Source organism: Canis lupus, chromosome 3 (genome assembly GCF_048164855.1).
Source record: "Canis lupus baileyi chromosome 3, mCanLup2.hap1, whole genome shotgun sequence".
NCBI lineage: Eukaryota > Metazoa > Chordata > Mammalia > Carnivora > Canidae > Canis > Canis lupus.
The window spans coordinates 20,911,554-20,936,797 of record NC_132840.1 but is presented as its reverse complement, the minus strand read 5'-3'; the positions used below and the strand labels follow the sequence as shown (position 1 = coordinate 20,936,797).

Genomic DNA, 25,244 nt, shown 5'->3' with positions numbered 1-25,244 from the left:
AAAAAGGAGAAGGAACTTGTTCAAAGACCTCAAGCAAATAGGAACAGAGAGAGAAGGAAAACCCATAGTCCAGTTCTTTCTCAAATGGACTGCACTTTTGCCCTATAATTATAGCAGAAGAGACAACCTCGACCTTATATTTCAACAAGCTAGATTGTAGCAGGAATTCCAGAAAGGTAGAAACAGTTATATTTTCTTCTTTAAAAAAATAGGCCTTGGGGACCTAAAATGGTACAGCTGTGATACAGAACAGTATGGGGATTCCTAATTAAAAATAGAATCTGAATCATACATTCAACAATGGTGAAGATGGCAAAATTTACATTGTACGTTTTACCATAATTAAAAATTAAAAAGGAAAAATAAAAAAGGCCCCTCCTTAGAAGCAACAGCTAAAATTACTATATCATACATACATTGTGCCAGATATAATTTCAAGCTCTTTACAGAAACTATCATTAAATTGATAATTATGTAAGGTAACTTTGCTATTCTGGTTGCAGCAAAGGTGTCCTTGTTTTTAAAAAGTTGGCAACAAGAAAGCTGTACCTGGTAAAAGAGGTGACAGGAAAAGTTGAACGGATCTCTAGATTTCAATAAAGAAAACCAAGCATGTTTGCTAGACAAGGGAAGACATTTAGGTGAGGCAAGACTATTTCCTTCCCTTAATACTAACAAGCAGGACTTGAATTTAAACAGACTTCTGAATTATTCTCAAGAAAAGACTGGCATGAAAAAAAAAAAAAAAAAGACTGGCATGATGGGGCGCCTGGGTGGTTCAGTTGGTAGAGCATCTGACTCTTGGTTTCAGCTCAGATCATGATCTCAGGATGGTGAGATCAAGCCCTTTGTTGGGCTCTGTGCTGGGGGCATAGAGCCTGCTTGGGATTCTCTCTCTCCCTCTGTTCCTTCCCTCCCATTTGTACACCTTCTCTAAGAAAGGAAGGAAGGGAGAAAGGGAGGAAGGAAGGAAGAGAGAGAGAAAGAGAGAAAAGGCTGGCATGAAACACCAATTTCCCAACCATCTTGAGATTGTGGCATAGACCCCTTTATTGGTAGATTTTTATTTGCTTCCCCAAAGTGTGGTGGATTATGAGTAAACACACACACACATCACTATGTTTGCTCAGCGTTCTTCTAGTAAATGAAAAACAGAAGGCAAGCAATGTTCTTTAGCTTCAGAGAAGAGCTTCATGGAGGGAAGGCAGTGTGTGTGTGTGTGTGTGTGTGTGTGTGTGTGTGTGTGTGTTTATGGCCTTGCACTGGAAGGCCAGGAAGTCAAATCCACTTGAGAAACATGTAAGAATTTGGTTTCGGTAATTGCAAACACCCCAGATTATAAATGAGGAAGTGTGTAAACAGAGGGTGATTAAAAGTTGGAGCTTTCATGTCAGACCACCTGGACTCAGGTCTCACTTGCTCCTTTGGAACCGTGGGGGTGAGTTACCGTGTTCTCTGGGTCTCTGAGTAAGAAAAACAAGGATATGGAGATTCGGGTGGTGCCCATCCTCTGGCAAGGGCCCCATGAGGGTTGGTTCCAGTGACAGCCATGATGATGATAGTTCACGTGGGATAGCGGAACAGTTCAACATCAGTAGCATTTTCTAGCAACGATGATAAAAATGTATAATTTGTGTTGCTTTCTTCTGAAGCTAAAAGCCTTCCCATACCAGCTTCAAAGGCAAATTCAATTCTTACATAAAACGCCTTGGCCAAATCCTCTCTGTGGCATTTGCTGGCCTCCTTCGGTGACAGAGCTACAACTGTTTTCTCTTTTTCGATGGCTTTCGATTCACATTGTCCGCCAATCTGTGAAAAAAAGCAGGATTTCTGTTAAGCGAGTTGCAATTTTGTACTGCTGCGTTGTTTTCAGAGAATAACATACACAGAGAAGGTGCACATATCTTAAGTGTACAGCTCAAATTCTCACAAACTGACCCATATAGCCAGCCTCCAAATCAAGAAACAGAGATTAGCAGCCCCTAGAAGCAACTCGTGCTACCCACCCACCGGGAGAAGGGTGATGCCTGTCATGATCTCAGTCACCATAGGTGAGTTGGGCTGGGTTTGAACCTTATATAAGTGGTAACATGCAATACCTACTCTCCCATGCCTGCTTCCTTCCACTCAGTGGTGTCAGAGGTTCATGCATGACTTGCACGTGGGGATGGCTGGCTAATCTCCATGGCTGCACAGTATTCCACTGAAGGAGTTTATGCCAATTTATTTGTTCATTCTACTCTTGATGGATCTTTGGGTTGTTTCCAGTGGTCGGCTACTACTGATGCATATTTTTTTTTTGCTAGGTTTTAAAGATTTTATTTATTTGAGAGAGAGACAGCACAAGCAGGGAAAGGGGCAGAGGGAGAAGCAGGCTCCCCACTGAGCAGGGATCCCGACGTGGGGCTCGATCCCAGGACCCTGAGATCATGGACCTGAGCTGAAGGCAGATGCTTAACTGCCTGAGCCACCCAGGTGCCCCAGTTCATCTGTTTTTAAGCAAATTTATTGAACAGAACTGGAATGCACGGAAGTGCCAGAGCAGGGCAGTAACGAGCACATTTAGAATCCCCAATCTTGAACTTCTGGGATTCTCGGTCAAGTAAGTACAACACTGTAGGGAAAGCCCCCTGGTGAGGATAAGTGCTATCACAGCCTGTTCTGTGTCATTTGCAATAACCCAAGGAAAGGGGGGGAACCCAGCTGAGTTCTGGGTATCTGGCCGGCCTGGGAAGCAGCCATATGAAAAGCCCGAAGGCCATGGGAAGACATGATAGCACAGAAGAGCTCAATCAGGAAAATGTTAGGTATTTTTGCAAAGTGATTCCTGGTATTCTGATCCCCCAGGACATGATAATCATCTTTTCCTTTTCCAGCAGGTTGTTGGGCACTGGGAAGGAGGAAGCAGAGGAAGGCAATGGCCAACCCCTTCCTTCAGCTAGAGTAGAGATGGCAAAGTCCCTTTGTCCTTCGTGCCAGCCACCCATCCCCAACAGGGTCTCTCAAACGCCTTGGTGCTGAGAAATGCTCTGCCAACCACATCCACTTCCTTGTCATTGCCCCTTGTGCCACAACCAGGAACCAAGCACAGCCATGATCACATTCAACGGGTGCCCCCAATTTTCATGAGCTCTTCTAAGTCAGCATTTAAGAGAAACATGCATCACAAAGTAAGACAATGTTTTTTTCTGTTTGTGCTTTTTTGTTTTGTTTTCTGTTCCTAAGCTCTGGTTTCATCACGCCAAATTAAGTCCTCAGTTCCTGTTCATACCACCCATGGTTTTGGTCCTGTCCAGCTGGCCATTCCAGGTCTTGCCATTTCTTTGTGGCCATGATCACACCCAACTCACTTTTGATAGAGTGTCTGAATGACCCCCAAAATCATAAGTCCAGTCCCCTGCCCCACCCCCACCCCCTACACATACACCATGCTTGAAACATTGGATAGATTTAACTGCTGTCAGGATAAAACCCATGGTTTTCTTTTTTATATTAATTATTTAATTAATTGCTTTTAAGATTTTATTTATTTATTCATGAGAGAGAGAGAGAGAGAGGCAGAGACAGGCAGAGGGAGAAGCAGACTCCATGCAGGGAGCCAGATGTGGAACTTGATCTCAGGTCTCCAGGATCACGCCCTGGGCTGAAGGTGGCGCTAAACCGCTGAGCCACTGGGGCTGCCCATTTAATTAATTGCTTTTAAAGATTTCATTTATTCATGAGAGACAGAGAGAGAGAGAGAGAGAGAGAGAGAGAGAGGCAGAGACACAGGCAGAGGGAGAAGAAGGCTCCATTGCAGGGAGCCCGATGCGAGACTCAATCCTGGGACCCCAGGATCACACCCTGAGCAGAAGGCAGACGCTCAACCGCTGAGCCACCCAGGCGTCCCCGAGCAACAGTTTTCAACAGGGCTACAGCAGACCCCACCTCATGTCCGCCCCCCAGCTAACTCTTAGGCCCACGAGACCCAACGCTGCCTGTTGGAGGAGTCCTGTGTCCCTCAGGAATAGGCCGACCTCCTGCGGGGGTCCTGGGGGCACATTTATGTGCTTTAAATCAGGGGTTCTCAAGCAGGGGCAGCCTTGCCCCCAGGGGACTTTCGCAATGTTCGGAGCCCTGTTTGGCTGTTACTGGGGGGCAGGGGTGCTGGCAGCTGGTGGGCAGAGGCCGGGCACGTTGCCAAGCATCCTACACATATGGGGCGCGCAGAGCATGACTGCACAAAGCCTCAGCAGTGCCGAGGGTGAGAAGCCCTGCGCCAGGCGTGGAAGCATTACTGTGTCCTGATGCCTTCCCAGGCCGATCCATCAGGCTGATCCAGCTTCTCAGCCTCTGCCTGTCGCCAGTGCGGCGGGGACCAGAGCCCGGGATCAGGGAGCAGGACGCTGGCAGAAATGTGGACAGGCACATGCCCTCCGCTCCACCGAACGGACGAATGGATGCGTGCTCGCAGGCACAAGCCCTCAGTTTACCCTCACCGCAGCCCCACCCAGGACACAGCCCAGCTCTGCTCGCCAGCATGTCATCTTGGGCATCGTGTCACCCTGGGCAAGTGACAACCTCTCTGATGACAATTCCCTCATCTGCAAAATGGGGATGATGCTGCCTCCCTCATCCTGCTTTTGTAGACTCAAGCGAGCACAGGTGTGTGCGGGGCTCCGTGGCATCAGACCCGCCTTCTTTCCGGACACACATCGGAGGCTCAGGCGCTCACTTCTCTCATGCGCAACGGTGGAGCTTAGGACGGAGCTGTCTACACTCACCGTCCCTACTTCCTGGCTGCCTGCTCCTTCTTAACCTACTTCTGCAGGCTCCCTCCAGGTTCCACGGCTGCTGGGCGGGTGTGGACTGGAACACCACTGGTCAGGGCTCGCTATCTTGCCCCAAGGTTGTTGGTTTCAGGAAGCGGGGCCCTGGGATCTGGGGCTGAGCGTGTGGCCCCGAGGCCCCCACCCCATGTGGGGAGGACCTCTGCCAGGGACGCTGACACGTGGCCAGCTTGCTCCCTCCGGAACATACACTCGGATGCGTGCCCACTGCCACTAGAGTGGCACATCCTGATTGAGGTCAGGCGCCCTCTGGAGCACCCTGGTCCTCGCTTCCAGTCAAACCTGCTGCGGGGTAGGGAGTAGTGCTTCTCCTTTATTCTTTTTAAAATTAAGATGAAATTCACGTGACATAAAATTAACATTTTCTTTTTTAGATTTTATTTATTTATTCATGAGAGACACAGAGAGAGAGAGAGGCAGAGACACAGGCAGAGGAAGAAGCAGGCTCCCTGCAGGGAGCCTGTCGTGGGACTCGATCCCGGGTCCCCAGGGTCACGCCTCGGGCCGAAGGCAGGCGCTAAACCGCTGAGCCACCCAGGCGTCCTTAAAATTAACCATCTTAAAGGGAACAGTTCTGTGACATTTAGTATATTTCCAATGTTATGCAGCCACTACCTCCACCTGATTCCAAGGCGTTTTCATTCGCCCAAAGACAGACCCCAGGTTCAGGATTGCTCACTCCCCTCTGCCTCCCGCAGCCCTTTGCTGCCACTGATCTGATTGATGTCTCCAGGGATTTACTTCTTCTGCATATTTTATATAAATAGAATCATATACAATCTTCTGTGGTCCCCACGTGACCTCCCAAGTATTGTTTGCCCATGGTAAAAAGACCCACATTGCCTGCCAGGCCTGGTGATGATGTGGGGCCTTCCTAACCCCTCAGGAAATGGTCTAGAACCTAAGGACTTAGGAGTGTTCTTAGAGTGTTTTCACAAGCAATGATAGCTCAGAGCTGATATTTAACCTACTGGTGGCTTCCAGAGGAGCCACCAAGGGCAAACAAGACATTCGTTGAAAGATGAGTTGGCTAACAAAGTGAGCTGGGAGCTCACTGCAGGGCAAGTGCTCACGTGGCACCTAACAGGTGAGCCAGTCTCCCCTGAGCCAGAAGTCAGGCTTTCTTCAAAGCCTTCCTGTCCGGCTTGGGGGGTTCAGTTCATTGCAAACACTTATAGAGTCAGATCCCAGTGCCTGCTCTCCTGTTTAAAAGGCGTAGACATTTATTTCTGCAAGATATTTGTCTAAAATCTCCCCCATGCCTCCATTTCCCTCTCGAAAAGCGAAGGTTTTAATAGCAGAGACTCATAAGGTTCCAAGGGGGGTGGTAATAGAAACCAGACATGGAACCCCGGGGGCAGCATCTGGCCCCCCTGGGAAGCATAAGTGAACATAAACAGTGGGAGCTTGCCCAATACTGCACGGGACACACGTATACTAGAACATTACTCTATCAGAAATTCCCATGCAACCAAGTATCTGTGCCAATCTGGCAACATTGGGAAGGAATAAGCCGAGAGATCCAAGTGGCGACATCATGATGGGGACACCCCGCTCTATAAAGGAGACAGACAGGGGTGCAATTCAGAGCAGGGGTGGGGCTCAGGAATCATGAGAAAACTGGCCTTGAAGAAGGTATAGGAGTGAGTTCCCTGGGGGCACAGAGGGGACCTGCTGGGCTCCAGAAAATGCAGGAGGGCTCTAAGCAGAGTAAATGGTCCATTTGGGGAACTCTAAGTACCCTGAAGTAGTGATGGAGCGTGGCTTTCAGAGGGAGGGATGGAGCCAGAGAAGAAGCCAACTCAGCCCTGACTCTTCAAGAATTTTGTAGTATGGGTAGATGCAGTTATTGGGATCAAGGCACTCAGAAAGGAACAATGTAAGGGTCACAGTAACCCAAGAACAATCCGGCTGCAGGGTCATTAAGGAGATGACATTTGAGAGGAGGAGGAAATGACCCAACTCAATGCAAATGCTTCCTTCTTTCCCAGACTTTTCTGACAGTCTCTCCTAAGGTATGTATCTGGGAGTTACCGGGTTCTGCTTTAGCCTGGTGGTTCTCAGTGGGTGGTCCTCAGGCCAGCATTACCTGGAACGTGTTAGAAAGGCAGATTCTCAGGCCCTACCTTGGATCTAATGGATCAGAAGCTCTGGGCATGGACCTTGCAATCTATGCTTTAACAACTTCTCCAGGGGACTGTGATGCACTCCAAAGTTGAGGAACCATTGGGGTCTTGTAGAAATACATTGCCAAAAAAAAAAAAAAGAAATACATTGCCATGGCCTATCCCCAGATCCCCAGGCCAACCAAGGAGTGGGGCTCAGCTAGCAGGAGTCCTAAAAGCCCCGGGTGATTCTTATATGCAGCCAGAGCCAATCTGAGGATGCCTGGCTGGGAGACAGCAATCCTATGGGGTCTTGGTCTTAAGGGGCCACCATCTTGGAGAGAAAGGGCCATGGCCAATGGACCAAGCCCCAAGCTGTGAGTGCTGGGCTGGGAGAGCTGTGGAGTCAGTCCAAGCAGGAAGTGTTCCTTCTGCTTCCTAGGGGAGGGGTGAGGATGAGACCTGAGGCAGCAGGTGCCCCCATGTCCTTCTAGATGTTGGGCAGACAAGAGAAAGAGATGCCCAATGAAGAGATGGCTGAGAACAGCTAATAGGTCATAATGAGGATAAAATGTCACAACCCTAGCAACATGTAATGCAATGATACAAGAGACAGAACATCTAACATTTTGATATCAGAGATCTTGTATAGCATTTGACACCTACAAGCTCATTAAATCATCCCTGCAACCCTTTGAGATGGAGGCAGTCTTCATCCCTATCCCGCAGATGAAGAGAGATGGCTGAACTGGCTGCCTCCCGGACCGGCACTTGTCACTGCTCCATAAAACATGAGAAAACATCTAGAGGGGAATTGTGCTGAGCAGAGGGCAGAAGGAAGAAAGCACAGAGAGAAACATGACTTTCTGGAACCTCCGAGGGGAGTAGGGGAAGAGGCTGGTGGGAGCGGGGAGGAGAAGCTGAACCTGAATGATGCCAAGAGATGTCCCTGTCCTGATCCCTGAAGCCTGTGACCACGTGACCTCACTTGGCAAAGGGGACTCTGCAGGGGTTGTTAAGTTGAGGTCTTGAGCTGGGGAGGTGATCCCGGATGATCCCGGAGGGCCCTGTGTGCTCACAGGGTTCTTGTAAGAAGGAGGCAGGGGGTGGAGAGGGGATGTGAGAATAGAACAGAGTGGGGAGTGAGAGGATTCCTGGCTTTGAAGGCAGAGGATGGGCCACAGGGAAGGAATGCAGACCACCCTCGGAAGCTGGAAGGAGGTCAGGACACAGATTCATCCTGGAGTCCCCAGAGGGAGTGCGGCCCTGCCCACACCCTGATTTTAACCCAGGGAGACCCGTGTCACACGTCTGACCTCCACAACTGTGAGACAATGAATTTGTGTTGTTTTCTACCACCAGGTTCAGGGTTATTTGTTGCAGCAGCCCAAAGACATTGACATACCACCCATCATGGGCCCTGCAAGGAACTCATTCTCTGAGCTCCCAGACTCCCCGTCCTCCCTGTGCCAGCATGCCTGGGTCCACGTGTCCACATCCAGCACTGGACCGGCAGCCTGGTGGGGGAGCAGCTGCTCATATCCAGCATACACCCCAATGCCCAGTACAGCACTGCAAATAAAAGGTGCTCAAAAATGTTTGTGGGAGGGAGGGAAGCAGGGAGGGAAGAGGAAGAAGGAGCTGCCCGGAAGGTCTCCATACCCCTGGGTGCCAGGAGCTATGCCAGGACCAGGACCGGAGGGAGGGCTGCCAAGGACAAGAGCCTATGCAGACAGCTGCAGGGGCAGCGGCTGGAAGGTACAGTCACACGTTACAGAACATGGTGCTTCCAACGCGACAGGCTTCCCCTTGGTGGTGGCCGAGCCAATGCCCTGTGCCGTGGCCATTGTAACCAGCCTGAGTCTGATCCTGAGGCTCCTCTCTTCAAATGATCCCTTGTTGGGCCCCTCATCCACTCCCCAGCTTCTCATGGTGTGTAAGAACCCAGGCCTGGCACCACAGGAAGGCAGACACAGCCCTCATCCTAAATGGAGGAGTTACATGAGTTTGCTTAAAAGCATAATCAGGACAATTAGGAGGACGAGAAACCCTATATAAAAGTACTAGAAGAAATCACAGACCACTTTTTTTTATCTTAGCAGAAAAGGACTTTCTGAGCACAAGACAAAGGCAGATGCCCATGAAGGAAAAAACTGATACATTCATGCTGTAACAGTGGGGCGTGGGGCTGTCTTCTGGAAAATGCGCTGCAAAGTCTGAGGACAAACACCACACTGGCGAAAGCACCTGCGATTCCCCACCCAAATGCAGAGCTCTGACTCATGAAGAAGCAGAAGACCACCAGCTCCTGTTTTTTTTTTTTTTTAAAAAGGACAAAGGATATGACCTAAGAGTTCACAGAAAGGAGGTGACAAATAACTCTGAAATGTAAAAAGATAGTCAAACTCACTGAAAACCAGGGTGTGTCTGAAAAAGGCGCAAGTGTGCCAGCGTTCACCTGGCTCTTAGGGTAGGTTCAAGAAATCTGTAGCAGGTAGTGCCAGGGGAACACAGCTTTCTGAAGGCAATTTGGCAGTATCAGAGTCTAAGACTGACCAGTTCTAGCTATTTCTTTTTCAGACTTATTCACTGCAGGATAGTACCTGTTCAAAGTCATCTGCGGCACTATTGCTTACAACAGTTAACTACTAGAAACCCTCGTGTCCCTGAATAAAGGACCAGTGAAGTTCATCGTGGTACCACCGTAACATGAATGCTGCCATTAAAAGCAGACTGTGAAAGCTTTTTATTTATTTAATTTATTTATTTCCATTTAGTATGGAAAATACTAAACATGAATTGAAGTATAACCCACAGATGGTCGTGTGCACAAACGGTAAGTGTGCAGCTGGATGCCTGCTTGCATACGTGTCACCTGAGCAACCCCCACGCCGATGCAGTGGAGGACGTCTCTAGCAACCGGAAGGCTGCCCTGTGTCCACTCTCCGTGGGCAGCCCTTGAAAGATGAGCAACATTTGGACTTCTGTCGACGTGGATGTGTTCTATTTTGGAAAGTCATATAGACGAATATAAATCACACAGATGTCCTTCTGTGTCTGTCTCCTCTTGCCAACATTACCCCGGCGAGATTCACCTGTGTTGCTCCAAGAGCGATGGGGATTAAAAACTATAATTCATCCTCTTTTGTTGCTCTGTTGCATTTCAAGTATTCCGCTGACCAGATACGCCACAGTTCACTTAACTATTTGCATCAGGTTGGGCGTTTGAGTCGTGTCTGGTTTGGCTTATTACACATAACACTTCCACCAATGGGTGTGTGCGGGTCTTTTAGCGAGTGCAAGCCCTCATGTCTCCTGGGTGGAATGCTGGGTCCTAGGCACCCAGGCCTTGCGTGATGCTAGACACCATCAGGCAGTTTTCCCAAGCGGTGGTCCCATTAATGAGAGAAAGAGCAAAGGTGCACAATACTGTGAGTACTAAGTTAGCCTACAGATAACGAAAAGGGAAAGGAAACCGGGGCCATTGCCTTTGGGCCTGGGGAGGGGGTGGCTGGAAGACAGAGGCTGCCAGAGACTCCTAAGGAAGTACTCCTTTTTGTACTTTCTTGAATCTTGAGTCACCAGCATTGAATTGCTGATTCAAAGGCAGAAAAGCAGCCCAAACCTGGGGGCAGAGCCTGTCAGGAGGGGAGGGGGCTTCCAGCTTGAAGGACTGCTGGAGAATCCAAGATCAAGCAGACACTCAGGCAGGTGGGGAGGGTAAGCCAGCAAAGAGAGGCTCCGTGGGGAGGAGCGAGGCCCGTCACCCCACGGGGCCTGCCCAGCATTCTTTAATGTTAAGGGGAAACAACCCCAAATGAACAAACTGGGCAGAGGGAGCACTGCCTGGCCCACAACTCACTGATCTGGGCTCTCTTCTCCTTCTCCCAGCTACCAGCTGTGCAACCCTCAGCCAGGCCCTTGACTTCTCTGAGGCCGTCTTCTCCTCTGTAAGACGGGAGTCATGATATCCCTACATGCTGGATCGCGGAGGCAGGGTTGTTAAATTCCAGCCTCAGGTCAGCATGGGTTCCAGATGTGTCTTCTGGTTACTGAAATTCTATCTAGGCAGTGTTTGCGAACCACGTGTATGTGTGTGTGTACTGGTGGTGTGAGCCCACACAACAAAGTACTACCAATAGGACGGAATGAGACACACGGAGTACATGTCTCTTGCAGGGAGGGTCAGGGTGGTCAGGGGCCCAATGAAGAGATGCCCAAGCCAGGTGGTGGCCAATGTGACCGGGGACCACTGGGAAGGCGAGGAGACTGAGTACCGGCAGGGCAATTATGCAGTAAGTAAACGCAGTGCCACTCTCACTGGTAAAGAGAGGAATGGATATAAAAAGCTGGCACCAGGGGATCCCTGGGTGGCGCAGCGGTTTGGCGCCTGCCTTTGGCCCAGGGCGCGATCCTGGAGACCCGGGATCGAATCCCACGTCGGGCTCCCGGTGCATGGAGCCTGCTTCTCCCTCTGCCTGTGTCTCTGCCTCTCTCTCTCTCTCACTGTGTGCCTATCATAAATAAATAAAAAAATTAAAAAAAAATTGTAATGCCTACCTCCCAAGCTGTTTCTGTTAAAAAAAAAAAAAAAAAAAAAAAAGCTGGCACCAACCTTGTGGTATTCCCTGGATCGGATGGAATCGATGCATATTTATATACAGTACACACACACACACACACACACACACACACACATATACACATACACACACCCCCGGGAGGGCCCAGCAGCCACAATACTGCAGGAGCATGAGGACACCTGGCATCAGACCTCGATTTCCACTCCCGTTCTTCTACTAAAAGGAGCCAAGAATCCCAAGAGAAATGGCTGCTTGCAGGGTGGGGGTGGGGAAACGATCACAGGAGCCAGGACTTTTCTTGTGACACCAGAAAGTGGGGAAGGACTCAAAGAGCAATGGCAAGAACATCCAGGGGACACAGCGGGCACCGTGCAGAAGCTCCTATTGGCCAGATCTGGGACAGCAAAATAAAAACGGTGCTAACAAATGCGGGCACACTTGTTAAAACAGGAACTCATAAAAAAAAACAAAACAAACAAACAAAAAAAAACAGGAACTCATGATGAGTCCATGCGAATATGAACGAATGAATGAGCATGCAGAGGAGCAGCTCTCCTTCCCAGAGCACCGAGGAATAAAGGAGGCAGGGATGGAAGCAGAAGATCAGCAAGCCTTGTACGAGTAATCCCTCCGGACAGGGACCATCCACAGATGCGAGAACCAGAGTGAAAAGGTATGAGAAAGGATATCGACGCAGCCTCCACACGACGCTCCGTGAAATGCTTACTAATTACGGCGGGGAAGTCAGGGACTTTATGGAAGAGAGAGCTGCCCCGGAGGGGTTGGGAGAAATCCAGTACACACTGGCTGACCGGGGTCCCCGTTCCTGGGATGGCTGTGTGAACCCGGGCAAGCCACTTCACTCCCCAAACCTCAAGTTTCTGCAGGGATTTTTGTAGACGACTCAAAATAACATGGCACACCCAGAGATGTTCACTGGAACATCCTTCTGAAAATTAAAAAAAAAAAAAAGGAAACCCTTTAAGTGCCCATCAATAGGGGGTGGGTGACACGGAAACCCCTATGTAGCCACTGAAGAATGTTCTGGATCTGTATATACTATCAGGAGCACAGAGAGGCTAGAGGGGGGTTGCAGCAGATGGTGCGCACAGTATGATTTTATGTCTGTTGGGTTTTTTTTTTTTTAAGAGACACTACGTAATCGTATATAAATAATAATTACTGAGATCGGGGACTGCCCTAAATGCTTTATGCCACCTGAATCATTCCATTCCACAACAGATGGCTGCAGCGAATACCCCGTCGTACAGAAAACTAAGGAGTGTGCTCGGAGTCTGACGGCTGGCAAGTGCAGAACAGAATTCGCATGCAGGTAGCCCGGGCACCTGGACGTCAGTGCTCTTAACCGCAGGCTCTTGGGAACTGCAGAGCAATAGGGCCGGGAACGCCCAGGCAAACAGTTCTGATTACTGCACACTGATTACATACAAACAGTACCTCCCTCCACCCCCCACCGAGGAGGAAAGTGGGAGCAAACAAGTGCCAGGTGGAGGAGGAACCTCATATTGTGCACATTTTTATTGTGGCTTACGAAAAAAAAAGTTTAGAAAGGAAAAAGGGAGGGAAGGAAAGAAAAATAGGTATAGTTCCTGGTTCATGAGAGACAAAGAATAGCAGCTAATATTAGTGTATTTCCATGACTAAGGAAAGCAAAACTATCACTTGCATTTCAGTGCTAGAATGTGGGGGAAGGAGAGACGGCTGCAGTAAGGGGATTCCTGAACCTGGAGCCTGAGACTCTGCAGAATCCCCTGGGCATCAGGTACCTCCCTGATCAGAGGAGGGAGGCCAGCTTGGCTTGGGGTAAATTTGTAGTAGCTTGAGCGCAAGTCTCAGTGTGCCAAAGCCCCGCTGCCTCTTCCAGGAAGTCTCCCTGGGTTGCACCCAGAACGCAGCAGTAAAGTCCCCACCACTCTGCTACACACAGGCTGTGCCCAGCTCCTGTCTTGCATGTGCTTTCCTTCATGGGACTTATCTCAATTTGTAATTATATACACACTACTATAATTATTTGAGAAGTTTATCTGTCTATCCCACAAGGCCATAAGCTCCACTTGGTAGGGTCAGTGTTTGGCTCCCTGTCTTGTCTCCAGTGCCTCCAAAAGGGTCTGGCAAATGGGCGGATGGCTGTCCAAAGAATGGAGACGCTAACTGTGCAGAGCAGAGGTTCTCAAACTCAAGGTAGCAGCAGACCCACTCGAGGGTTTAAGACTCAGATTGCTGGGACCAGACTGTATCTGGAGAACAGCTGATCTACAGAAATAATGGACAACAGTATGGGACAGTCAGAAGAATGGTCTGCGAGGGGGCTGAAAATGGGAGACCGAGCAGTAAGAACTTGTTAGCATGTTTATTGACTCCAGCCCCACGGGCATGCTCAGAAGGGTGCGTGCTTCATGTCAGGCTCTGCTGTCATCTTCTTGAAATTTTTGGTTATTCCCCCCACCCCTTCCCCATTTTCCATTTGCACTGGGCCTCTTACATGGTGTAGCTGGTCCAGCCTCCACCACTGAGCTCTTCTCTGGGCACAGGGCCACATGCTCGGCCCAAGTCAGACAGCAAGATAGTGATGATTCTTTTTTTCTTTTTAAAATATTTTATTTATTTATTCATGAGAGACATAGAGAGAGAGGCAGAGACACAGGCAGAGGGAGAAGCAGGCTCCATGCAGGGAGCCCGATGCTGGACCCAGGATCACGCCCTGAGCCAAAAGCAGACACTAACTGCTGAGCCACCCAGGTGTTCCAACAGTGACGATTCTTCATCAAAATTACTGTCGCTTTTGAAACAAAGCATCGTATGAAGAGTTTTAATAAAAATTACCACTTTTGGGGGGCACCTGAGTTGCTCAGCAGTTGAGCATCTGGCTTTGGCTCAGGTTGTGATCCTGGAGTCCTGGGACCAAGTCACATATCAGGGTCCCTGTGAGGGGACCTCTGCTTATGTCTCTGGCCTCTCTCTCTCTGTGTCTTTCATGAATAAATTAAAAATCTTTTAAAAAAATGATCACTTTTTGGACTAGGCATATGCAAAAATGTTTTAAACAATTCTCATTTATCCTTTTTAAATGACCACATTCACCAAAGAAAGGCATATTCATGAGCAAAGAAGTGTGCTGAGCATTACCTAATCTAATCAGCTTCATAGAAAGCTAGTGAAAGGCACTGATGAGGCACCTAGATGAGAAAGGGAATCCAACACTATATCATTGATTCTCACAACGAATGTCTCCACTTTCAGGCAAGGGCATTTGAAAGTGGAGAGATTAAGTAAATATGCTTAACTTCTCATTTCCATAAATAACAGACCCCAGGCTGGAAGTCTCAGCTTCTGGTCCCAGTCTAAGCCCTAACCAAGATCTCCTGGTTGGGACTGGTCTCCTGGGTCGATATTCTTTCCCCCCTTTCCACAAGGAACCCCATGTTCAGTCTTGCTGGAGAGGCGAAGATAAGAAGTGCCTGAGGAGTATATGGTATAATCCTGGGGTGAGCTGTGAAATAACCAGATCTAATTAACATGGTGGTTTGGTTTTAATGGTTTGAAACATAAAGAATGATTATATGGAGTGCCTGGCTTTCTTCTAGAGGTTTTAAGTCTTCCTTTCCCCCAGGGACTCTGAAATCATGAATCCTGAGCACTTCTTCCCAACTGTGTACTTGAGTTACAGGCTGGGCAAACACATGCTTTGCTGGGCTCTGTTCCCTACCAATGGGAAGATCAGTGGGAAGATGATGGAGCTAGAAGAACACAGTCTGTCCATATGCTACCCAGAGACTTAGGGCAGAGGGTAAAGTTTGTAACACGGCTTCAAGAGTGTCTATAACCTCAACAGAAGATTATGTATTTTCCCATTATGGCCCACAGTCCCTACCTACCAATACCCTTCAAGTTTCTATAAGGAACATAGTGTTATAGGCCAAATTGTACCTCTCCAAAATTCATATGTTGAATCCTAACCCCTAGTACCTCAGAATATGACTGTGTCTGGAGGTAAGCCCTTCAAAGAGGTGATTAAGTAAAAATGAAATGATTAAGATGGGCCTTAATCCAATATGACTGGTATCTTAGTAAGAGGAGGGCATTTAGACACATACACACAGAAGAGGATGACATGAAGGCAGAGGGAGAGGACAGCCATCTCCGAACCTTCTAATTCCTTCCCCTGAGGGGGTCTGGGGAGTCAGGATCAACTGCCCTTAATAACAAAGCTCATGACATTAGGATTTGGGGCAGGGTTTTTGGCATCTTTGGACATATTCTCAAGAGCCTACAGTTCTCTAAGAGCTTCTGAACTCTATGTGTCTCAATGATTATCCTAATTAATACAGACCCTTTGGGGCCACTTGATAACAAAGCACTATGACATGACACTAGTGCCCACATGTGCCTCTGTGACAACAAACACATGACAGCCTGCAGGGATGAAAGCTCCTCAGTGGCTCAGAGTGGAAGAACTGGCAGGAGATAGAACCATCACACAATACATGGTACTGACTAGTCAACTAGAAAGTATCAAACCACTGAGTAGTGTAATCACATTGTAAGCGGGGCCTGACCTGAATCCAGTCTGTGAACACAGCTACTTGCCATAGTATGGTAATCAATACCAAGTGAAGAATATTTTTCCCCACAACGCCTGACACTCACCTTATATTCCAGTGCGTGAGCAATTCTACAGTTATCCAGTGACAGCCCTGAAAACTGACATTCACAGGTTGTTTGCTGCCCCTTGTGCTTAAGTAAGGCTAGTTATCCTAAAGTTGCAAACAGACTCGTGACATATTTAAATACCATTTTGTACACATACACATAATTAGACATTCTCAGCATGTGCTTTATCAAAATCAGAATTCTAAAGGAGTCTACATGAAGACTAGAATTCAAGAGTAAATGAAAACAGTAAGAAAAAGATAACTATCAAGCAGATTAAGCACCAGGTGTGGTTCTGCTTTCTAGGTGACTGGGCTCATGTAAGAAGCTATTCCTTTCCGCCATTGTGGTGGGCAGTCTCTGCCCCCAAACCAGCCTTGCTTCTTGGTATTCACACCCTTGTGTAATTCAAATCCACCTCTGCCCCACCTCAAGCATGGGCTAGACCTAGAGTTACTTTATTTTATTTTATTTTATTTTATTTTATTTTATTTTATTTTATTTTATTAAATCATCTCTACACCCAATGTGGGGGCTCAAATTCATGATGCTGAGGTAAAGAGTTGCACGTTCTACTGACTGAGCCAGCCAGGTGCCCCTAGACTCACTTATAATGAATAGAACATGGCAGAAGTGATAAGATGTCACTTCCAAGGTTGGGTTATAAAAGGCCTATGGCTTCTTGGCTTTTATGGATGCTTTCCTAATCTCTCTTGGACCATTCACTCTTGGGAAAGCCAGCTGCTAAGCCATGAAGCAGCTCTGTAGACAGGCCCATACAGTAAGGGTGCAAGGCCTGCAAATAATCCGGGAAGTGAATCCTTCCCCCTTCCACACAGTGAGCTTTCAGATGAGATCACAACCCCAGCCAACAGCTGGATGACCACCTCATAAGAGATCAGATCCAGGAGCACCCGGCTGAGCTGCACCCAGATTTCTTACCAACAGAAACCACGAGATGATCATTTGTTCTTTTCAGCCACTGCATTTTGGAGTCATTTGTTACACAGCAATAGACAACCAGCACAATCATTCAACATCAGTGGCTAAGCTAAAAAAAAAAAAATCACTAGCCATGTCAAAATTCAATTGCTACATTTGTACTTTATGATTTTATTATAAACTTAGTTTGACTTTTCTGATTTGTGTTACACACACAGATCTACATTTATTTCAAGTTTTATGCTTATACTTAAGTCACCTTTTGATATAAATAACTTAAGAATACATCACTTCAAGAAGTAGTCCTATCTTGCTATATTTTAAGAAACACTAATGATGTGTGTAAGAAGTCTCTCCTATACACTGTATTCCTGCAATCCAGGTGTGATCTCTTCAAAATGCAAATCAGATCATGTCTGTTTTGTTTATTGCATTCTTAATGTTTGGCACATCTGTGAATAAGGGAATGACTGTCATATCCTGATTTAAACCCCCTGATAGATCCCTGCTACTCTAGGGATAAAGCCCAAATTCTTCTTGGCAGCCCAAAGGCTTTTCGTGGTTCACCTCTGCAACTTCATCCCTTTCACACCAACTCCTACCCCTCACTCCCTCTGCCCAGAACCGCTATGACTTCTGTCTCTCCCAGCACACTCCTGATCTTTATCATTCTCAGGAATCTTAAACACTCCTCCCCCTCCCAGCTGCTGCACACCTGCCATTAAAGAGTCAGCTGTGCTCTAAAGTTTGGTACCCATCGCTGCCCACCAGGAGAGCAGGGAGATCTTCTGAGCCCCCATCCCTGGCATGCAGCACTGGCCTGACACACAGTAGAGGCACTGTAAATCTGGGCTGAATGAATGGGGTGACCACTACATGAGTCTGTTGGAATGCTGTCTTCACCCTGGAGAGCTCCAGGAGGATGAATCAGTTCACCAACCAGGAAGGCAGCAGAGGGTGGAGCCATGCCAGACTTGATTAAGAGATGGGAGCTCTGAGGGTCACAGATAACTTCCCTGGAGTTGGCACTGACCGAGTCATCAGGAAGCAGGAATTTCCAGTCCAACAGTCTCCTTACCCACCATTCAGGTTAACACAGAGAAGGTGTTTTCTTTTTTTTCCCTAGTAGTTGAATTAACAGGGTCTCCTAAAGCTCTTCCTTGTTGTTACATTGGAAATACACAGCAAGAACGGGGCATCTTCAAAGCCATGGGAACCACGCTCTAATGCCACTAACTGGGTCCTCCCTGGCCTCTGCCATGACCACATGTCCCTGCTTTCTTGTTTCCCATAATACCCTAGACAGCCAGACCTTCGATTAAACATCTCTTGGTCTCTCTGTCATCTGTGGGCCTCCCTCACGAACTTCGTTTTGTACACAGCTGTATCTTTAGTACCTGGCCCACCTGTGAAGCTTGATGTCATCATTTATCATATGATTATAATAATAAAATTAACCTCGGCACAGGGAGACCTGAAAGAAGACACAGCAAGTTCTCAGTAATACTTAGTAGGATAAGTAAGGTGGCTGGGCAAAGTGGCTGCGGGGTTCAGAGGCTGCCCAGAATGCTGTATACAAGTGTTCATAAAAGGGAGTTCACAACTACTGTAAAAATGATCACTGTGAGCACACGTTGCTTCTTTTTTCAATTTTTCTTGGCAAAAAAAGGGTTCCAATTGGGGAAAGTGTGAGAGCAAAGAACGTTCAGGCTCTGAGCTGAGCTGGCAGGAAACAGGTCATCTCCCCACCCCATCATACCCGCAGCTCCTTTAGTGCCATCTCCTGGATTTGCACCAAGCACCTTTGGAAATCAGACATTTTGTTTTTCACCCAGACTTTGGGGCCAGCTACCTGGGTCGCCAGTCTCCCCTCCCCTCCCCACTGCCACATCACCTATCACCCACCCTTCAGGGTGCTGCCAAGAACATCCAAGTCCACGACCAGGTGGGTGAACCCCTGACATACCTACAGGCAGGTTGAAGACCTGTCATACCCTTGCGGACCACCCGGAAAAGATTTGGGGGAATGAAGTCCACTTTGGTGCACAGGTCAAACTCACCCCAGCATCTCAACATCACCCTCATACCTGGCATACCTAGACACCTGGCACGTTTGAAAAATACCTAGCTTCATGCAAAAAACAAAAGATAGCAGGGCACCTGGGTAGCTCAGTGGTTGAGTGTCTGCCTTCCGGCTCAGGTTGTGATCCCAGGGTCCTAGGATTGAGTCCTGCATAGGGCTCTCTGCAGGGAGCCTGCTTCTCCCTCTGCCTGTGTCTCTGCCTCTCTCTCTGTGTCTCTCATGAATAAATAAATTAAAAATCTTTAAAAAAAAGAAAAGAATAGAACAAGTAACATAGAAAAGGCAATAGTGTTGGCAAACTGACTTTAAACTCCTTGAGCAGACTTCAGTGCAGGACTTTTGGGTAGACAAATTGATCTCACCAAAATCATCAAACTCTACATCCAATCCATGTTTGAGCCACACGTCACTTCAGAAACAGAGATTATGTGAGAACCCGTAGTTCACACCCCTGTGATCTACCACCCTGGTGCCAGGAATTCTCGTGCTAATTCATGTATAAAGTACTATTTTTTTAAATGCACAAATATTTAAGAATCATACCACCAAAACATTTTGACTGTTGTCATTCTTTGGGAGGAAAATTATTTAATTTAAAAAGATCAGTTTTTTCCATCTGATCTTTTCCATTAAAAAGTAAATTTAGGGGTGCTTGGGTGGTTCAGCAGTTTGGTGCCCGCCTTTGGCTCAGAGCGTGATCCTGGAGACCCCGGATCGAGTCCCACGTCAAGCTCCCTGCATGGAGCTTGCTTCTCCCTCTGCCTATGTCTCTGCCTCATTCTGTGTCTCATGAATAAATAAATAAAATCTTAAAAAAAAAAAAAAGTAAATTTAACCGTGAGGTTTCACTTTCCCAGTCAGACGGCCACGGCAAGGTTGTATTCTCCTGAGCATGCCCAAGGCACTATTTCAGGAATTATATTTTTGAATGACTGATTAAGGTGAAAAGAAAAAAAAAAATGCAACAACCCTGAGATGCTTTTGCAGGAATTCAGCACTCCCTGCTCTCCTATCATGCAAGATGCAAAGCTTACACTCTTACAAAGCTATGGAGAGTTGCCGGGTCATCCACTGACCCTGGCTTCACCAGGTGGAAGGGCTTTTTTGAACAACTTTGTCAGTTCATCAGCCTGCAAACTCCTCTCCCCAACCCTCCCACTCCCCAGCCTGATAATCCGGTTGATTTATCCTAGAGGGTCCCCTGGAGGCTGCAAAGTCAACCTACAAATCGGAGTGCTTTTCAAAACTGCGCTGGAGGTGCAGGAAGCAAAGCTGGGAGGCCTGGCTACTCTTTACCAGATTTCTACCATTATTACTACTATTATTGTTAAAACATTTTTGCCAAGAGTATTTTACTTTGTTTTTTTACATCACTTTAATTTTTTTTTTCCAATTCAAGTAACTTGAAAAAAAATCCATATAGGAGCCTGAGTGTGGAGACCTAGGAATGTAAACTTTCTGAAGTCAGAGAAACCTAGGTCAAGTTCCTAGCGGGGTGCCTCTTAAGGGACACTAGTAACCTCTTTCTGCCTCAGTATCAAATCCACAAAATGGGCTGTCCTAAGAGGGTTAAACGGCGTGAGCCCGGCTCTGGGCAGGAACGCGAGCTGGCTCGCTCCGAAGATGGCTTCTTTCTAGAGCCAGGAGCAGGTGAGCGAGTTGCTGGGCGCAGCACGCGGATGGGGTCCTGGGGGAGGGTGGGGTGCGGTGGGGCGGAGGGTCAGGTGACCCGGCCCGCGCCCGGTCGCCCAGACTCACCAAGATTTCCAACTCGCTCCTCTCCAGTGGCTCGTACAGGTGACCGGCGCCCGAGAAGGTGAGTTTCTGCAGGAACTGAGAGAAGCGTCTTTCCATGATGCCCAGGCGGGGAGCCCCCTCGCCCAGCCTCCCGTCCGCCCGCGGCCGCCCCCGCCCGCGTCCCTCGGTCCCTGGCGTGGCCGGGACTGGCTGCGCGCGCCCAAACCTCCTGGGCCAGGCCTGGGTTACCAGGTAGCCGCCTACCTGCCCGCCGCAGGTGGGGCCCCGCCCCCGGGGCGGAGCGGCGCGCCCCGCTGCACCCGGCGCACCTGGCCACGCCCCGGGAGCTTGCAGCGCGCTGAGCTCCGGCGGTTTCCCAATCTTGCCAGAGCCTGAGAATCACCTGGAGCGAGGGGTGGGGTGGAGGTGGGCGAGCAAATGCTTATTGAAAATGCAAATTCCCGGACCTCGCCTTACCCTGGGTTTTTGGGTCTGGGGCTGGCCGGGGAGCTGGACTGTAATGAGCGCCGGGTGGTTCTCCGGGGGAGCGGAGTGCGGTCAATCCTAGGCCCTGCAAGCATCGCGGATGGGAGCTGAGTCACTAATGCTGTGCGGCTCGGGGCCCCTCTGGGCTGCGGTCCCCTGTCTGTAATTGAAGGAGAAGGCTAAGATCTCACCTCTAGGGAGGGCCCTGGGAGTGCATCCCAGGAGGGGGAGGAGAGAGCTTGAGGTCTCCACTGCCTTTGGGTTCTGTGTGGTGTTGGATGATCTCTGAGCCCATTATTCTCATTTACAGAATGGGCTCCTGCACTAGCTAAGCATGGGGCCTCGGGCAGGTGCCTTACATTTTCTGAACCTTGATCTACAGATCTGTAAAATGTACAACGTGATAGCACTTCCTTCATGGTGAAGTGGAGGGTATGTTGGTGGTATTATTATCATAGGGAAGTTGCTGGACTCAGCCAACTCAGCCAGAGTAGATGCGTGGATGTGCCTCCAAGTGGATGTCTTGAAACTGTAAGGGGCTTTGCTTCCCGTGGGCACTGGAACCCATAACAAAACCCACCACTTAGTAGGGAGGTGGCTTTGGGGAAGGCTGTGCCTCTCATCTGTGCCAAGGTCTCCTTATCTATAGAGGGGGGCTTCTTAACTATAAGAACTGTAGGAGGGGACATGAATGTTTGTCCATTAAATTGTGGTGCCTTCTTTGAACAAATATATGGCACCCACCTCAACTGCTCCCCACAGCGTGTCTACCTCAGCTCCCTTCAGTCTGACAGGCAGTTCTGGTGACCCTTCTTGTTTTCTCCTGCCTCTTGTCCCTTGACTGAAATAAAACAAGCTACTAGCATCAAGCTGTCTGGCTCTACCAGTTTCAACAAAAGCCTAGGAATAATAGAAAATGCAAATTTCTGGCACCAGTTGCTCTAGATTTGAATCTCAGGCTTGTTGCTTCCAAATGCATGGCCTTGGGCAACTTTCTTCACCACTCTCCATCTCAGTTTACTCATCCACAAAATGGGTATGGCACTACCTACCTCTGGGTCAGGGTCCCAGGAGGAAATAGGTGGCACCTTCAAACTGAGTGACTCGGGGAGAGTTGGATAACCATACTATTCACAAAGGTGTGGGCAGGGTGTTGAGAAACATGAAGGGATTGTGCAGCTGCCCAAGATTAGCAACAGTGAGAAACTGCTACCATTCAGGGCTTGGAAGGCAAGAGGAGGGAGCAGTTACCCAGAAAAGGTAGCTGTATAGAGCTGAAAACTTCAGTGGAGGGAAACAGAATGGAAGCCACAGATGCAGACTCTTGAGCTGAGAACTTGAAGGATAAGGCAAGAGGTGGAGAGAGGGTCTGTGGGAGCAAAGGGGAGATACAGGGAACAGACCACATAGTCCTGTTGTACAGATATGAGCTAATGTTTGCATAGGTGGAGGGCCTAAAAGTACTATCTAGTCCTTGTCATAGTAAGTCCTCAGGAAATTTTATTACCAGTATAAAAGACACATGGGAACTCAGCTCACTTATGTCTCAGGTCCTTTCCAACTGGGATTCTGAGATTTTGAAATAGTATTGGATCCAGGGAGGAAGAATGCCTTGTTGGCATAGAACTTCACGTTCTCCGAAGGGTGTCAATCAGGTGTGGTTTCTCCAGGTGGTGCAGCCTCTGTGAGCAGGGAGTGATGTGTTGGCCAGGTAGGTGCCTTTTCCTTTAAGCCCAACCTCTTGGATTCCATCACAGTGGCCTCTGCTCCAGCTCAGAGATGTCAAGAATTTGTGGATCAGGTTTAAGAACACCCAGAACATTCAGGAAGGAAACTCTGGGTGGAGGATGTTGTGGAAGACCTGGACCTGTTGCCATGAAAAACAAAAATGGAGTGGACCACAGAGAAAGCTAAAAGTTATGTGACTGGAAGCAACTGAATGGGTACCTTTAGGCTTAAGTTTGTTTAATTTTTGTTTTTGTTTCATTGTGATCAGCCTGCATACATATCTGCTGATTCTTTTAATATGTTGAAACTCTGTGTCTTGTTTGTATGCAATTTTTGTAAATATTTCAGTGGCACTAGTAAAGTTGGTGTATTCTTTCTAAGGGTATTGGTAAGCTGCACTCTTCTTTTCAAATCAGTTCCGTATCTATTCACTCTGTTTAGTGATGTTGTTCCTGTTCTTACTTTTGACTACTTGATCTGACATAAAAAAATAATGAAGAGTTTAAAATCTCCCAGTGTAATTGCTTTCCTGCCCATTTGTTTCCTTGTATGTCTCAATTTCTGCTTTTTGTATTATGCTTCCCTGTTAGTGCATATTTTTTACCTGTTCATGTTTACTTGTAATTGTTTAATGCCTCTTGTATCTCATTAAAACATATCCCTTAAATCCCACTTTGGAGTTAGTTACCACTGTTTCTTCTCTGTGGTTTAAGTCTGCATGATATAAACTTGCTATCTTATTTTTAGTTGTCTTGTTTCATTTCTCTCTAGAATCTAAACTTTGTGAAAGCAGGGAACTATTACATCTTCATCATTGTGTGTCTGCTCAGTGTCTGCCACGGTAGATAATGGTCTTGCAACACGGCAAATGCCCCTCAAATATTTAGTTGGCATGTGTCTCTCTCATAAACTGTACCTCATTGAAATTTATTCTTAATCTGAGATTATTTGCTTTATAATGGGGAATTGTATTATGTCTACACTGTTATAGTTGTTACCATTAGACTGACTTCCATCATCTTCATTCATGTTTTAATTCCATGCCTTCTGAGGCAAATTCTCTGCTATTTGCTGTCATCTTCTACTTTGATTTCAGAATAAACAACCTACTGAAAATTCTATCAGGAATCTGAAAGCATATCAGAAATAGAGACCTATTTATACCATTTCTCTCTCTCTTTTTACAATGTAAAGGAGTTCTTTCATTTTCACTTTTCTCTTTCTAATCTTTGCTTTTGTCCCATAATCTTAGCAATTTAATCTGGTTATATAAACGTTATTTTTTTTTAGTCTTTTTGTTGTTGTTTTATGTTCTCCACTTTCCCCCAGAATCACACCTGCTGTTTATATTTGTTTTTAAACATCCTTTCTTAGCTCTGTCACTTTGTTTGGATTCCATGATCATCACCACTGACTTCAAGATTGTTTCCTTCAAGAGTTTTCTTTTGCCTTCAGCTGGCCAAATTCTGGAGTCCACTCAATCAAGTCAGGCAAGATGGTTTGCTGGGGACTTACTGAGTTTGTAGCTCTGACAGTGATGCCCATGCTTTGGCTGGTATTGAGAGTCAAGGGCGGGACTCAGCCAAAAGCATCCAGCCTTTCCTGAAATATCTGCTCTGGGCACCTTGAACAATGAGGTCACACTCTTCAACTCTCATTGACTATATGAAAGTAGTGTCATTTCATTTCCATAAATTATCTCCCAACAATACATCCTACTAGAAAGATGTGATGTAATCCCAAGGTACCTGACACTTATTTGGTAATAAACCTCACTCACAAATTATAAGGTTGGCATTTTGAAGCCATCTTTTTTCAAAAGGGTATGCTATACAAAGGGTGTTGTATGGCACATGTGTGTGCATTTAATTTTAAGAATTAGTTTGAAGGGGCAGCCCCAGTGGCGCAGTGGTTTAGCGCCGCCTGCAGCCCAGGGTGTGATCCTGGAGACCTGGGATTGAGTCCCACGTCGGGCTCCCTGCATGGAGCCTGCTTCTCCCTCTGCCTGTGTCTCTGCCTCTCTCTCTGTGTCTCTCATGAATAAATAAATAAAATCTTAAAAAAAAAAAAAGAATTAGTT

General features: G+C 47.5%; 1 protein-coding gene across 1 annotated transcript in view; it reads right to left on the bottom strand.

Annotated features, from left to right (window-relative positions):
• The window catches only part of ATP2C2 (ATPase secretory pathway Ca2+ transporting 2), a 60,311-nt gene extending 39,077 nt beyond the window's left edge, over window positions 1-21,234 (bottom strand). The window contains exons 1-2 of the mRNA XM_072819475.1: window positions 20,972-21,234; window positions 1,699-1,809 (exon numbers count right to left, since the gene is read on the bottom strand). Of these exons, the coding sequence (XP_072675576.1) occupies window positions 1,699-1,809; window positions 20,972-21,067 (207 nt within the window). The 5' untranslated portion in view covers window positions 21,068-21,234. The remainder of the gene's footprint in view (window positions 1-1,698; window positions 1,810-20,971) is intronic.
• Window positions 21,235-25,244: the final 4,010 nt, after the last annotated feature.